Source organism: Cornus florida, unplaced genomic scaffold, assembly GCF_030987335.1.
Source record: "Cornus florida cultivar Cherokee Brave unplaced genomic scaffold, ASM3098733v1 CherokeeBrave_3.0.0_Hap2_Chr10, whole genome shotgun sequence".
NCBI classification, from domain to species: domain Eukaryota; kingdom Viridiplantae; phylum Streptophyta; class Magnoliopsida; order Cornales; family Cornaceae; genus Cornus; species Cornus florida.
In genome coordinates this window covers 108,431,037-108,446,922 of record NW_026775580.1, presented here as the reverse complement: position 1 = coordinate 108,446,922, position 15,886 = coordinate 108,431,037, and the positions used below count along the sequence as shown (strand labels likewise).

Below are 15,886 nucleotides of genomic sequence, written 5' to 3'. Positions count from 1 at the left end.
CACCTACATTAATTGAGATGCTAACTTCTGTACTGATTGATTTGAAATTTGATGTAAATGTGATATGCATTTAACAACAGTATCAACCCCAACAACTATTGGAGAAATCGGACAGTTCTTTTGGTATAGGCAAAGTACTAAGGTTGATGGAATGCCAACTTGAAAACATTGATTAAAACCTATAAAAATTGATATTTGAGACAAGAAGTACGAGACTACCAAGTGTACGACATTAACATAAAAGTTAACTCACTTTTGTTCATCCTGAAGAGCATTCATTCACACTGTTTGATTTTTTTATTTTTCCAAAAGTTAAAATAAATACACACACAGTTATAGACAACGTGGCTCAAAACTCTCAACCTCTACTTGATGCTTCTCTAGGTATAAAAGAACAGAGGTGGAGACAAGATAGATAGATAGGAGGAAAGAAGAAACTTCCTGGTAGGATAAAGATGAAAACTATTTTTAAAATATTTTTCATCAAATCGAACAAAATAAAAAAAAATAAAATAATAACACTATCTCTTAGAGTTGTCTCATTCCTTTTCCTTTCCTTTTCATCTAATTTTTTCTTTCATCTCAAAGAGAGATTGGAGATCATATTAGAGGGACTAACCTTTTGAGTTTGTTTGTTTGCTTTTTCTATTTAACTAATAATACCTCAAGAAGAGAAAGACAAAAGTAATGATCATTGCAATATAAATACAAATATACTTGATTATTTCAATCTTTTAATCAACATCCATATAACACACATCACACGCACCTAAATATAATTAAATACACGTTTTTATATTTCCATTTTGAGGCTTTCTTAAAATAAAAAGGACATTCGTGTTTCCAATGGATAAACAAGAGGATAAGTATTAGAATATTTTTGTCATTTTTTATTTTAAAATACATTTAACCAAAGAGAGTGAATATCAACTTTCTTAAAAAAATCATGTTATAGTTCGCATATATATATATATAAAAAAGATTCGCATATATAAATATATTGCACCACTAGCCATGGATGCAGAATTTTTTTGGTTAGGTGAGTGCACTCATTTGATCATTTTTAGGTCAAATATTAGAAATACAAAAAAAAAAATAAAAAAAATAAAGGCTGTAGAATTCATTTTCTGGGCCATATGTACATACTTTTTATGGTACCTTTTTTTGGGTTTCTCTCAGAACACAATAGCAAGAGGAGAGAGAAAGCAAGGACGATATAGAAGATAGAGATAGATAGAGACTAGAGAGAGAGAGAGAGAGGAGAAGGTGCAGCGAGGTCTTCGGTTGCCGCTGAGGGTGAATCAAATCCACCGGCCAGATCCGAGAAATCGATCCGACGCCATCATCGGTCGTCGAAGACTACGTTTGCAATCAATCTTTCTGGTCAAATCCCATTTTTTCTTACATCAATCAACAAACCCTCGCACCGTCGCCGGTCCAAAATTGCCGTCGATTCATTCTTGGTTCGTCATTTGAGGCGCTGATTTTGCCCGATCCGATGCGAAAGGTTGCGGAGCATTTGTGAAATTTGCCTTGCACGCTTGGGGTCTTGCTGTTGAAGATCTGAGCTGCTACGATCTCTCCAATTTCGAGCTGGAAAAACCCATCAGGTCATTTTTCTTAATATGCACTTGTCAAATTTCCACATATATATATATATATATATATATATTATACAAATGTTACGGCTATTATAGAATTGGGTTTATTCCTATTGTGCACTCAATCCCACAATTTATTGTTATCACCCAAACGGAGATAAATTTCAAAGGTGTAGTACTTTTCTGATGGGCTCTATTTGTCAAATAAGAAATTACGAAGTAGGTGAATTATATTTTCAAGGACTTTGCATGATTTTTCGGTTTAAAGCAATCACATTTTATATCATTTATGCTTGAAGAACTGCACCTTCTATGCACCCAGATAACATGTTTTACATTGCCCATCTATGCATGAAAATCTCGCTGAACATTTTCTGTCATGATTATGAATTGATTCTCTTATTACTATAGCCCTCTTATGGTTTGAAGGAAATTATTTCAGTAGAACCCTAAGGTTACTGAATGATTCTAGAGTGTTTAGAGACCTTCAAGTGGACCTCATAAGTTTCTGTTATATGAAGTGGCATGCAACATTCCAATTAGCAAGCCAAATATGCCATATGTCAAATTCTGCCTTATATGAAACAGTTTAGATATTCAGCCGATGTAGAGAAGAAGGCAACAATGTTGAAAGAAGGCCTAACTAGGATTGATAAGATTAAATTTGGCTCAGGTAGATGCTGGAACCAAAAAAGACTAAATGGATTCAAGTTTGAATTGGTGAGAATTAAGCAGACAGATTCAGCAGTAATCAGCAATAATTAGGATCTCGCTCTAATTGCTGAGCAAGCCTCCATGGTTAAAGGAACGCCCACCAAAGTGATTGGAGAATGCGTGCAAGCTCCAAAGTCAACCATATGAATGACATGGGTTAGATTGGTGAGTAACATGTCTGAAAATGAAAGTTGATGCTATAGGCTTTGTGAATAAGCTTCATAAAAGTTGATTGCATGCTAATTTGATCTGTGCTCCACTAGCCCCTTAATTTTTTTTTGACATGGCATTCCTTTTCACAGTGTGGGACTTTGAATCCTTATATTTAGGATTTTCGGTTAGAACTTATTTCTTATTATTTCTGTTGGTTGGGATGAGCTAGATCAAACTATTGAGCTCAGTTTTAGGATTAGGTTGTGTGTAGCTTAACCTGAATCTTGTTGACTGGAGTGCCACGAAATGTAACAATTCTTTTACTTATAGGGTGTTGGGTTTTAGTAATGATTTGAACTAAGTTATTTATTTATTCAATATCGGGTTGGCTTGTGCTAAGAGAAATTTTTGTAAACAGAATAAGTTGGGAAAGTGGGTTCTGATTAATACTTGTGGCAGGGATTTCTTCATTTGGGTCAACTTGAGCAACCATTGCTAGGCTTAATCTGGCCCAATTTTAGGCCTAGTTATTTTCTTACACATCAACTTGACTTAAGAACAATTTTATATCTTTGTAGCCTCACCAGGACTACTGGGATTACACGAATGAAGACATCCAACAAACCAAAAATCCTCCCCCAGACAGTTTTATTTTATACTCGCATTATTTTTGTGAAGTAGGATGGTTGTAAAAACTATAGAAAATTTACTTGACAATCCTTAGTAGACTCTTATGAGGATAAAACTATGGAAGTGTGCTCAATAAGATCACAGAAAACTAAGAATCTCCTACCTTTTCAATAAAACATTAACCTTCTTGTTAGATTTTTTATATATGTATTTATTTTTGATAAATTGCAGCTTATGTACGCATGATGTGCACAAGGCAAAGATATGCAGCCCCTATAAGGAAACAAATGAATCCATAAGGGAAGGGATCATGCTCCTGTCACCCAACTATGAATAAAAACCACTTATAAAAAAAGAAAAACTACTAATAAGAACCAAAAAATAAGTCTTTAACTTATGAATTGGTTTTGTCCACTTTTTGGAATGGCCGTTACTTCCTCTCCCCTCAAATCACCAAATTGTGCACCACTGGACACATACAATGATTTATTTCTTCTTGTGTTAATGATTAATCCTCCTACATCCTCTCCATTTCGTTGTTCAAAATATCAGCCATTGTGGGACGACTTGGCTGAGTTGCAATGAACTCAGGCTGAGTTGATCGCGTTACAGCCCGATATATCGTTGTGAATGAAAATCACAAGGGACTTGGCTAGGACTTCACAGAGGGACTTGACCATGTTGGCACTATAACATCTCAGTGAGCTCTTTTTAAGTTCATAGACTCAATTTTGCCTAGGGCTGCAAACGAACCAAACCGAGCTTTAGACTGACCGGGCTTGTTTGTTTATAGCTCAGCTCGGGCTTGTGTCGAGCTCAAAAACTAAGCTCAGCTCATTTAAGAAAACAAATTGAACTCGTTCAAAATCGGTCTCACCAGTCTCGTTTAGTAAACCATTGAAAATTTTATTTTATACTTCCAATGATTAATAATTCCAATAAAAAATATAAACAAATATAAACGAGCCCTATAACGAGCCTACAATTCATGAACATATACAAACCCTACACGAGCCTATGTTCATGAACATAAACGAGCCTACACGAGCTCATATTCACGAGCCTACACAAGCTGAGCCCAACATTGTGCGGGATCGACTCGTTTACTAAACAAGCCTAGAAATCGAGATCGAGCTCGGCTCATTTGCTTAACAAACAACTCGGTTCATTGCACTCCTAATTCTGCCTAATTTTCTCATTCCCTCGTTCTCTAACTTCAATCTCTCACCTCTAAATTCATTATAAATCCTAAATGTGTGGATCGAACCTCTTAGGAAAATAAGATCTTGGGCTAAAACTTGGATCAAAGCACACCAAGCTTTCAACTAGTTGGTGAGATCTTATTTATTTATTTATTTTTGTTTTGTTTTTATTTTTTATTTTTTATTTATTTTTGAGTTAACATGTTATATGTCTTGTGTCATAAGTTTTCATTTATTAATAGTTGAAGTCTCTTCTGACTCATTAATTTAGTAAAAAGCATAGCTTACCAAGCCTTTAATATTTACAATGACTTAAATTTCATATACAGGCTATTAGTTGAATTACCCCAAAAAATTGTAGTGAATTCTTATTATTCTTATTAATTTTTTCCTTAAATTTGTTAGCATGACCTAGAACAAAGATTTCATATTTCAAAATTCATAGTAATCAAATGTTTTTTTTTTTTTTTTTTTTGGGTGGGTGGGTTGGTAGATTGACCCTTATTAATAGTAATCTCTCTAGCTTGCATACGTAGATCACGTCTCTGTTCACTATTCTAGCTTCAACGGAGCATAGATTTGAGAAGCTGCCAATGGACTTATTGAATTAAATATCGCTTGGTCAATTGGAAGGTGGCTTTCAATTTGCTTCCCTGTGAAAGAAGGGAGCTTAAGGATTTAGGAGTTGAGTCTGTTTTTTTTTTTTTTTTTTTTTTTGATAAGTCTAGTCTCTTTAATCAAGGCACTTTTGGAAAAAGGTTATGGAGTTATTGGTTGGGGAGGGAAAGTTTATGGGCAAGGTTAAAAGTTAAATTAAGGGTGTTTGGGGGTATAAATATCCCAATGGTATCCTAATCTCATGATGTGGGAATGTACAAGAACAATATGTTGTCGGTGATGTTCAACTAATTAGGTTTCAGGTTGGTGATTAAATTGTTGAGATTTCTCTTAGGAGCAATTTCCAAATCTTTTGATTTCCAAGTTATATAAAATTGAGCAATTTTTTCACACTTAACTTTAGTCTCCGGCACGTCACATTATGAGTGCGTACAAGTTCTATAATACTGGGGAAGGGTGCAGGCTATGATTCAAATGGCAATAATAATTTTCTTACAAACTTTATCAGTTTTGCTTAATCATAAGTGCATTTGGAGAAAGCCATAATTTGAAATTCAAATAATAAATGTCTCTGATAATTTCATTCCATATTTAATTTTTTTTTCTTTTTGTTCAACCATAATGAGGTTATTTATAAAGATTCTTATGCCAGTCATTTGATGTGCATTGTTGTACTAGGATTTTCTTCCCTACGGTCTTTTATTTGGTTAATGAGATCAATTTCCTGCACTATCTCTTTGCACGATGTGTATGATATTATTCCAAATCTTGTCTTATGGAATGTTTGTGAAATAACAGCAAAAAGAATTGTAATATGCAGGCTGATCTGTATGCGGGGTTCTGACGTGGATTTTGGTGGATCATCTACTCTTCAGCTCATGCAACACTTATACGGTGATCCATCCTTCTTGGTTTGTTGTTTCTATTTTCAGTTGTGAAACAGATATGCAGAAGAGTGCGAGTCTTTCCAAGAACACTTCTTTGAGACTGACGCCCCAGCAGTCTCTTCGCCGCTTGGGTTTGTGTTCTCAAATAGCAACTGGGCAGCACTCCTCCCCGATTGTCTTTCCAGAAAAACGTAGTAAAGTGAAGACTTTAAGGCGTGGAGACATCAATGTTACGATTGATGATCCCAAGAAAGCAAAGAGAGAGGAACATAGGATTGATATTGGAGATGAGCAGTCTGACTTGTTGGGATATGAAGTGGTTTCCGGAACGCTGGTATTGGATAAGAGAAAGACAAGTAAAAATACAGATGTACAAACTCCAGCAGAGATAACAAACCGGGATGCAGTTGATGCCAAACTTACAAGCAAGGCGTTGGTTTGGGGTTCTCATATGTTGTTTCTAGATGATGTGATTTCGGTAAGAATTTTCAGACAGGTTGTGCTTTTTGCCTGAATTGTGCCTCGTTTCAATTTTCAAATGGGGCTCAATATGCATTTCCTTGAATTTAACAGGTTTCGTACAATGATGGCCTCAGACACTTTACTGTGCATTCATACCCTGTGAAAAAGGGTTCGTGCGGCCTTTCTTGTTTTACGAAAACTGGGAGAACTCGGAAGGACTTCCGCTTCTTGGCTGCTAGCCCAGAAGCAGCAGTCCAATGGGTTAGTGGATTTGCAGATCAGCAATGTTTTGTGAATTGTTTGCCTCATCCTTTGCTTTCTTCAAAGAAGCAGGCTTCAGATTTTGTTGCTTCTGAGTTTCCTCCTGAATTACATATCAAATGTAAAAGTCCACCTAAGATGCTTGTGATTTTAAATCCGCGGTCCGGACGTGGTCGTTCAAGTAAAGTTTTCCATGGCATGGTGGAACCAATATTTAAGGTACGTAGAAATTTCTGTTTTGGTCTCAACATATATTTGAAAATGCTAGTACAGTGGGATACCCATTCTGGATCAAGCCATGAAAAAATGTTTGCATGTCTGGATGCTTATGCAAACATATTTATGCTGTAAAAATCCTTAATATACTTGAGAAATCTATCAGATATTTTATAAGTCATTGATCAGATAACAACCACCACCAACCTAATCAACCAAGCAAGACAAAAAAAAATTTTTTAGTTGATTCTCTTAGGTGATATTCTATGATATATTTGAGATAACTTGATCCTAAGTGCTCCCAGTAATGGTGTTTATACTTTCCTTTTTAATGCTTTTTTTGGTTTGGGTAGTTGGCTGAAATAACTGTATTCTAGAAACAACATAAGTATGTTTATAGTATTTTTCTTATTCATGTATGTAATTTATATTAGAGTTGCAAATTGTGACAGCTTGCAGGGTTTAAGATGGAGGTAGTCAAAACAACATCTGCTGGTCATGCTAAAAATCTTGCTTCGAGTCTCGACTTCAGCACATGCCCTGATGGTACTTTTGATTCTAAGGCCGCCTTATAATTTGTGTTTTATTTCATTCACTGCATTTTGACCATCTTTGATCATTTACCCTCTTATAATCTGTGGAATTATACTTGTTGCAGGAATTATATGTGTTGGAGGCGATGGAATTGTTAATGAGGTTAGTCATATCCCATTTCATGGGATATTCTTATTGGTCTACACACTACAAAATGAATTATTTTTCTTGTGCATATCTAATTATTATTGTTATTTTTTTCACTTGAAAGGGTTTTCAGTAATGTCAAGTTCTTAGAAGTTCCTGAATGAACCATATTAGGTATTACCTTGGATTATTTGAAAAAGGATATTAACTCATGTTTTTGTGGTTGATCAATACTTCTGTTCAGTATGATATGAATTTTTTTGATTGTTTATCTATATTAAAAAAGGCGAAAGATGATTTTTTGGAGAAAATTATGTTAAAATTAGTTTCTGCATGACAAAGTTAGGGTTTTGTTAGTTTTAATATATTATAAAATTGTAACTAATTATACAAGTGCTTTTGTGGTCTATCATTTCCCTAAAAATATCTTAGGTAGTGATCTCTAATGACTCATTTAAGTGGTTGCTTTTATTGGTATATTTGATATCAACTTGGTTTGGCCACCCACCCATGAAGTTTATATTGATCCCATTGATTTTCGCGATGGTCAATTTTTGGCGTTGAGAGGGGTAACCACTGTTGAATTGCCCCATAATATTTTCATAGGCAACTGAGTCCTTATATCGGGATGCTGTTGCAGCAGCCATGCCCATAATTTGCTTAAAGTGAGAACTGCATCTACCATATTTAACTTTGATAGTAAAATGTTAAATTTGGGTCATGGGCAACTCCAGAAAAGCCTAGCCAAGTTGATGGTTTATCTCCGTTATTTCACGATAAAAAGTTCTCTTGTTATGTTGTTGAATCAAGGGTTTAAGTTTCACAGTGAAAGTAGAGTTTTATTCATTTGGTCAGAAGTCTTTACAAATGAAGTGAGAAAACCTAACCCTATTAATTTACTTCAGGGAAGGGAGCTTTTTGTTGAACTAATAACCTTTATTTTACTTTTGCTTCATGTGTCATCACATTTTTACCCTTTTTTTCTTTTTTCTTTTTCAAGTGAGTTATTTAAATGCACCACTTAACTCACATGTGAAAATTAGATTGCTTTTCTCCACACCAGATCTGACTTCCTTTCTCCAAGTGACTTTACTAATCCCTCGTGCTGTTTTTGCATCATTCACCCTATTGGCATTACTTGGATTTGACTGAGTTTGAGTGTTATGGTGTTCTATATTATGGTTACCCAGATGATTTCCCCAATATAGATTCATACTAGCCGTTAGCTGTTCCAAGTATTAGTTGATTTATTAAATTCGAGAGTTTGTTGATGGATATTTTAGCTATAATATGATTAATATCTGTATCCCTTCAGAAGGATTTTTCCTTACAATATAATAATTTATTGTTCTTCTTGAAAGGAGTTTGACATCAATGCTTCAGTACTCACCCTATCTAATACTTGCTCCTTAATTTAGGTGGTGTATTTATTTTTATTTTATAGGAAATCGTCAATTTGGAAATCTTGCTGACATTTCTGAAAAACACATTTGCATGGCTTTCTGATTTAAAATTGCCATAGGCAAGCATAAGATTTCTTTATAAAACACACTACAGCCATCATTCAGCTCCATGGCTGGGTTTAAATTCTTAAGCTGTCACACAAATGGTTTTATTTTTCTGTATATTGCCTTTCTTTTTCGTTTGGTGATATTTACATGAATTACCTCTAGGGTGGGGCAGTCATGATAATTTTATGGTAGATTGTAAGTCGAAGTAAATTGTAGCATGTTCTATTGATAATTTGCTTCAGCTACCTGCTTGTTTGTGCTAGTATCACCACGTGATCTAATTATAACCTTTGCATTATTATTTTTAATTTTTCCTTTTCTTCTTTCATAAAAGTTAATTCTTTATTATCAGAAAGAGTTTCACGACTTTATATACCGCAGGTTTTGAATGGTCTACTTAGTAGAGACAATCAGAAAGAAGCAATCTCAATTCCAATTGGAATTATACCTGCTGGTTCGGATAATTCTTTGGTATGGACCGTTCTAGGAGTTAGAGATCCAGTTTCTGCTGCAATAGCCATAGTAAAGGTAACTTTAATTTGTTCACGTGTAATGGATCAAAGCTGGCTTTTTATGACACTAATTCTTGCGTTCAACTTTTACAACTAATGAACACATTTTGGATATCTGCCATTCTTTTCCTGATAGCCTGTTTTAGCTTTTCAAACAATCGTGACATTGCTTGGTGCAATGGTAAATTGTATTTTACTTTGCCACTTTATCATTTGTATTAATTAATCATTGAAGAGCTGGCTGTTAGTACTTAGTCCCATCACACACCAATCACTAATTGAATTCTGCAAAATGAATACTGTTGTGTTATTTTTTGCCTATTTCTAAATGCTTTGATTTAATTTTAACGAATATGTTTGAATACCTTGTTACCAAATTTATCCAAGCGCTCGACTTCATTTTGGCACCATTATTGTGCGAAGAGAACATTTTTTCTTGGGTTTTTATTATCAAATATCCATTATTCTTAAAAGCAAATGTACTACATAACTATATCTTTCAGTGAGCAATACCGGATCAGCCAAGTGCTTCTACTTCTATGATAGATATAGGTGGAAATAAATTAGTATTCATCTGAATTGTGTTTTGCACATCACAGATGATTTAATCTGTTTGGTAAGGGAGGTACCGTGCTTGTCAGAAGGGTTGCATGGAAAATCTGTGGAGGAGACTCCTATTTGGGTGCTCTAATTTTCTATTCTTAGTTCATTTTTGTTATGGGTTCATGGTCGGAATTGTAAATCTGTGGAGGCTCTTATGTTTTGTGGATAGTTTGAGGGTATAGTGGTTTTGCTTTTGTGCAGTTGTATTCGGGATCCTGTTCAGTGCCTTTCGATGAAAATTTTACTTATCAATTTTTTTTTTAAGAGAATGAAAGAATTGTTTTTGGACTACTGCAAAGAATTCTGTCCACCAACACTTGTCGTCTAGGCCAAAAGTGGACGATCCTGCCTTTTCAATTCTCAGTTATCCAAAACCCTATCAAACCTATCACAACCTTTCACTGAAGAGGAGAATGTTAACTTTTTAGGCATTTGCAATCTTGAAGAATTGAATACAGTTAACTAAAATGGAGACTACATCAATAGGGATTCTCCCAAAAACAATCTGAAAAGGTTCCCAAACTAAAAACTGAAAAAGAGAGAACCAAAACTATCTAACTTTGGTGCAATAACTGATATCCAACACCAAACCTTGGCAACAGATGCACATTGTGAATCTATGTCCACCACATGTTTCATAGCCACAGAGCAAATTTTTCTCAATTCTCCCCCCGAAAAGTACTCTCCACAAGGGAACCTTTCCCCACTTTAGGTAAACTCAAATTTCTTCCATCAACTCCTTATCAAAGTCGAAACTAAAGAAATGTCCCCATCTCGAATGAAAATTCAGCTTGTCTTTGTTTAGAGCCCAACACTCTTCCTCCGCTGACCTCCTCTTGGGGGAAGTAATAATCAATAGATGTAATGAGTGAACTGTTGCACATCTATGCATGAAGGGCCTGTTGTCGGCCCAAAGTTTCTTGCTGTCCAAAGAAAACAAAATTAATAATCCTTCTTCCACTACAAAACTCAAAAAGAAATTCTATCTGAATTAGGAATGTGAGACAAATATGTCATAAATTTTTGCATGAGGTGACTAGAACTCCTATGCAGACTGTCCACCAACCACTATTATTCTCTTTCCTCAGAGCCTGGGAAGGCTGTGTTAGTGATAGAGACACCAAACATAATAGTGACACAGTGCAAGAAAGATTACTGATGACTGTAAAAAATTTAAAACCAAAATGAACCTCCCTTATTCAGGGAAAAATAGAAAAAGAAACTCCCTTTGGGTGCTTATGATAATGTACGAGATTTAGTTTCATCAACATGTGAATTTAACGTTTTTCAGCCCTTATTCATACCAATTTGAAACATTATTTTCTTTTAAATAAAAAGAATTGTATTATTCTTTCTTTCTTTATGCTAATGCGAACGTGTATGTACTTCATGGCACGTTTTCTCTTTCTCATCCTTGTGTTTTTTTATTTGTTTCAGGGTGGCCTTACTGCTACAGATGTTTTTGCTGTTGAATGGATCCAAACTGGCATCATTCACTTCGGAATGACCGTCACATATTTTGGTTTTGTTAGTGATGGTAAATCATGAAGCTTTTTGATTGATCTTGTATATCTTTCTTTCATCTTGGTCAATTAGAGACTTTGTGATTTTGATAATGATGGATAAAAACATATCTTTATGTTATTATTTTTCCAATCATTTACTTTATATTTTTTCATTTTAAGTAAAACAAAGAGAGCATGGATCTTAAGCTTTGATGCTCATTGCTTGCACAGCTAGATATTGCATTTCCTTACAGACACATTCACTGCAAAAGCATTGCTAATGATTCCAAATTCCGTATATGCTCTACCTGACCATATTGACTCTAATTGTATCCTTTAGTAAATGAGGTCAATATTCAATTACCAACTATTGAACCATGGAAACCTTATCCTCTCCTTTTCCCCCTCCCCTCATTTATCCTCTTGCCCTTCTCTTCTACCAGATGAACCATAAATTGTCTCCTTCAGGTTTATGTGCTCTTGATGAGCTGCTTCCTTGTATGTTATATCTTGATTCCTGGACCACCCATGGTGATACCTTTTGCTGCTTGTTTGTTTATTTATCAACAATCACATCTTGATTATGCTTTTCTTTGGTCAGTAGAAGATTATAACCATTAGGCATTATCTTGACCACTTGTGCTTTTGACACTAAAACCACTTCATGGCATAATGTATGATGTATGCATTTAATTTGCATGTATTAGTTATTTGCTCCATTAGCCTGAAGTCTCGCTGTGACAGTGTGTGTCAGTTGGGATGACAATATTAATGCCAACCTAAAATAGTTTGACTACGCAGTGCAAGTTATGTGTGCGCGATATTATTAATTACGGGTGGAATGCTATTTATATGTATTTATTTCTAATTTGTTGCAGTTTTGGAACTTTCTGAGAAATATCAGAAGCGCTTTGGTCCTCTGCGTTATTTTGTTGCTGGTTTCCTCAAATTCTTATGCTTGCCTAAGTACAGTTTTGAAGTGGAATATCTTCCAGCATCAAAAGAAGCAACTGATCAAGAAAAAAAACTCTCAGCCGACAGGGAAATAGTTGACCTGTCAGACCTGTACACAGACATTATGAAGAGATCAACGACAGACGGCATGCCCAGAGCCTCTAGCCTATCAAGCATTGATTCAATTATGACCCCAAGTCGAATATCTGGAGGAGACTTGGATACAACCTGCAGTAGCACACATGCTAGCACTGAACCATCAGAATATGTGCGTGGCCTAGATCCAAAATCAAAACGCTTATCGTCTGGAAGGAGCAATGTGATGGCAGAACCAGAAGTTATTCATCCTCAGCAACCACTTTCAGCAACTCCTAACTGGCCAAGGACTAGGTCGAAATCTAGAACGGATAAAGGATGGACTGGATTGACAACCACAAATGACTCCACCAGATGTTCTTGGGGAAATACAACAACAAATGACAAAGAGGATATTTCGTCAACGATGTCAGATCCTGGTCCAATTTGGGATGCTGAACCGAAGTGGGACGTCGAGCCCCACTGGGATGTAGAAAATCCTATTGAATTGCCAGGGCCATCAGATGATGTTGAAGCTGGAGTGCGCAAGGAAGTTGTGCCTAGATTGAATGACAAATGGGTGGTTACAAAAGGTCATTTTCTTGGTGTCCTTGTGTGCAACCATTCGTGCAAGACTGTTCAAAGTTTGAGTTCCCAAGTGGTTGCTCCAAGAGCTGAGCCTGATGACAACACTTTGGATTTATTGTTGGTTCATGGAAGTGGGCGACTGAGGCTGTTGAGGTTTTTCTTGCTTCTGCAATTGGGTCGACACCTCTCACTGCCATATGTTGAATATGTCAAGGTATGACAGAGACACCTTTTCTTTTCCCCGTAGGCAATTTATCCTTGGGAGTTTTTGCACTTGTGTGAGATTTGAGGAAAATTACACATAATAATCTAAATACTGCACACGGAAGACATTGAATTTTTGTAGTCTGCAACTGCAGTACATGAAAAGGTTAACAACATAGCTGGCCAGTTTTTTTTTTTTTTTTGAAAGATTCCTACAAGCCAGTTTAGCAGACTACATCCAATAGTTTGAACGTCTTTGTCATATGGATTGCATTTGGTGTGGCTGTTTAATGTATTTGAATGAGATTTGTCATTGCATGTATTTTTATGCTTGCATAATTTATTGAGCAGTAGAATTATGAAATGCTGCTAGTGGTAGTAACAATGTAACCCACGAGTGTATTGTAATGCAGGTAAAATCGGTGAAGATTAAGCCTGAAAAGCAGACGGGCACGGGCTGTGGTATTGATGGGGAACTTTTCCCTGTCAATGGGCAAGTTATGTCTTCCATACTTCCCGAACAATGCAGGCTTATTGGTCGTCCTGCCAGTGGTACCAAATAATTTTCTGTGGCCCCTCTCTTTGATCTCTTCTTCAGGTTCCATGGATGCACCTTTGCTCGTATTTCAATTATACGTGGTAGTGGAGTATGTAGAGTATTCATATACCACATGAAAGAACTTCATTCCATTTTCTTTCAACCCTCCCCACCATTGCACCGTCTTGCATGTTTGAGGTCTCTGTAAATTTTGTCACCATTTTATTTCATTTATTTGGTTTCTTCCTCCCTTTTTTTTTTTTTAACCTTTTGGGTTTATTTCTTTTGTTATATCCTATTATGTACACTTCTCCATGTTTGCTGTTGTGTGCAAACTGTCATGTATTAAAATCTTGCTGTTATTTTTTCTCATTTTGAACTACACACACACACACACATATTCATTTATGTATGCATTTATGTAATTAAACAAGCGTAATAGGTGGAATTTATTTCCAAGAAAGCGAAGGAAATGGAGACAATAAGGACAGTGGTGTGCTTTGCAAGGATTATAGTAAGTACTCTGTAAAGCTGCATGATCTTCAGGGCTTCTGGAATTCCGTGGATGAACAAATTAATGATGCCATTCCATTATGTTCTTTCAGTGCGGTAACTGCATTCCGAAGACGGAAGCCGCAAAATTTAAAGTCCAGATGTGTAACAGCGGAGGAAAAAATATTGAGCAAAAGGTTACCATCTAGTGATGGCCGATTTGTGCAGCGTGTTAGAAGGGAATGCCGAGAAATAGACTGGTGGTTCAAATTTGAATCTGGGATATCCATGGTTACTCTTGCAGTTAGAACTTCTAGGTTTGCACCAAGTAATGGCTTCTAGAGGACATTGAACTGGAATGGTGCTTAGTTGATGGCTGTTGTATGTGTATGAAGTGGCTGTTTGTATATTTGGAATCCTCCATGGATGCTATTTTTTCATTTGAGAGCTTTTATTTTTGCTTCTAGTAATGAGAAATCAATTTGGAATGGTGCTAATTTGATTGTTATTTTAAGCAATGACCAGGATATATGGGTGTTCAAAATGGAAGAAAATTAATCCCCCACCATTGGCCAAATATAAATACAAAGCAATCACAAACCTCAACGTGAGTTAGGCACAAGCGTGGAATTTAATGACTTGGTGATTCTCAAGCAGTCCGTGATTTTAAGAGAGTTGTTAATTGGCTAGGGGCTTAGAGGAAATTGGTGAAATCATATATAGTTTAGGTTGTATTCATTCCACTATGTCATGGTCAAAGATATGGTCAATCCCAACCCGTTTGATATACTCTCATTTCATTTTCTTTGTTTCTTTTCGTTCTATTTTCTTTTCTACCAAAAGAAAGAAAAAGACTTTTTACCCCTTTCTTCTCCTCCTTCACTCATATTACTTTTTCTTCGAAACCGCATCTTCTGTTGCATACTTTTTGTTGCCCGCACGGGAGTATGACATGGGCGCAACAATCAACGTGTAACACCATTATCCTGAAGTTTGAAAAAATAGTATTGCAATTTAATATAGTATAATATAATATAATATAATATAGTAGTATACCAAATTAATGGTACAAAATCACAATTTAATGTGTTTCCAAAAGTACTGCAACACAAAAAACACAATAGATTATCCACATCCCTTTCTGCCAATATTTTTGTAAATTCATCAATTACTGTGGAAGAAGAGTGGCTCTCCATTCTTCGTGATGGAAGGAAATGGATAAAAAAAATGCAAAATCCTTCGGAAGGTTCAAGGAAAGAAGTAGATTGCATTTTTACCTAAAAAAAAAAGAAAAAAAGAAGTAGATTGCATTCAATTCAATGGAAATGTCAGGTTGGTGGTGGTACCCACACGGAAAGTGGACCATATATATATATATATATATATATACATATATATCATCTCACCTAGTGACACGTAATTTTCCATTATAAGTTTTCACTCTTTCAATCGAAGACTGCATTATTAAAATTTCTTCTT

At 35.7% G+C, this 15,886-nt stretch overlaps 1 protein-coding gene across 3 annotated transcripts; it reads left to right on the top strand.

Annotated features, from left to right (window-relative positions):
- The first annotated feature begins 1,130 nt into the window (after positions 1 to 1,130).
- LOC132276923 (sphingoid long-chain bases kinase 1) lies at positions 1,131 to 14,873 on the top strand. 3 transcript variants are annotated; one of them, XM_059778570.1, is made up of 10 exons: positions 1,131 to 1,610; positions 2,279 to 2,480; positions 5,739 to 6,283; positions 6,379 to 6,747; positions 7,197 to 7,290; positions 7,403 to 7,440; positions 9,318 to 9,464; positions 11,489 to 11,588; positions 12,435 to 13,387; positions 13,791 to 14,873. In XM_059778570.1, exons 3-10 carry the CDS (start codon positions 5,864 to 5,866, stop codon positions 13,938 to 13,940), a joined length of 2,271 nt encoding a protein of 756 aa, XP_059634553.1. In that variant the 5' UTR covers positions 1,131 to 1,610; positions 2,279 to 2,480; positions 5,739 to 5,863; the 3' UTR covers positions 13,941 to 14,873. The 3 variants fall into 3 exon arrangements, with proteins under 3 accessions (XP_059634553.1, XP_059634552.1, XP_059634551.1); XM_059778569.1 differs by having other exon boundaries at positions 2,275 to 2,480; XM_059778568.1 differs by lacking the exon at positions 2,279 to 2,480.
- The last annotated feature ends 1,013 nt before the right edge of the window (positions 14,874 to 15,886 follow it).

Excerpts from the sequence above, each read along its gene's own strand:
- LOC132276923 (XM_059778568.1), top strand. The coding sequence starts at position 5,864 with ATGCAGAAGAGTGCGAGTCTTTCCAAGAACACTTCTTTGAGACTGACG. Across the intron at positions 7,441-9,317 it reads GCGATGGAATTGTTAATGAG|GTTTTGAATGGTCTACTTAG; the intron begins GTTAGTCATATC and ends TATATACCGCAG. Across the intron at positions 9,465-11,488 it reads CTGCAATAGCCATAGTAAAG|GGTGGCCTTACTGCTACAGA; the intron begins GTAACTTTAATT and ends TATTTGTTTCAG.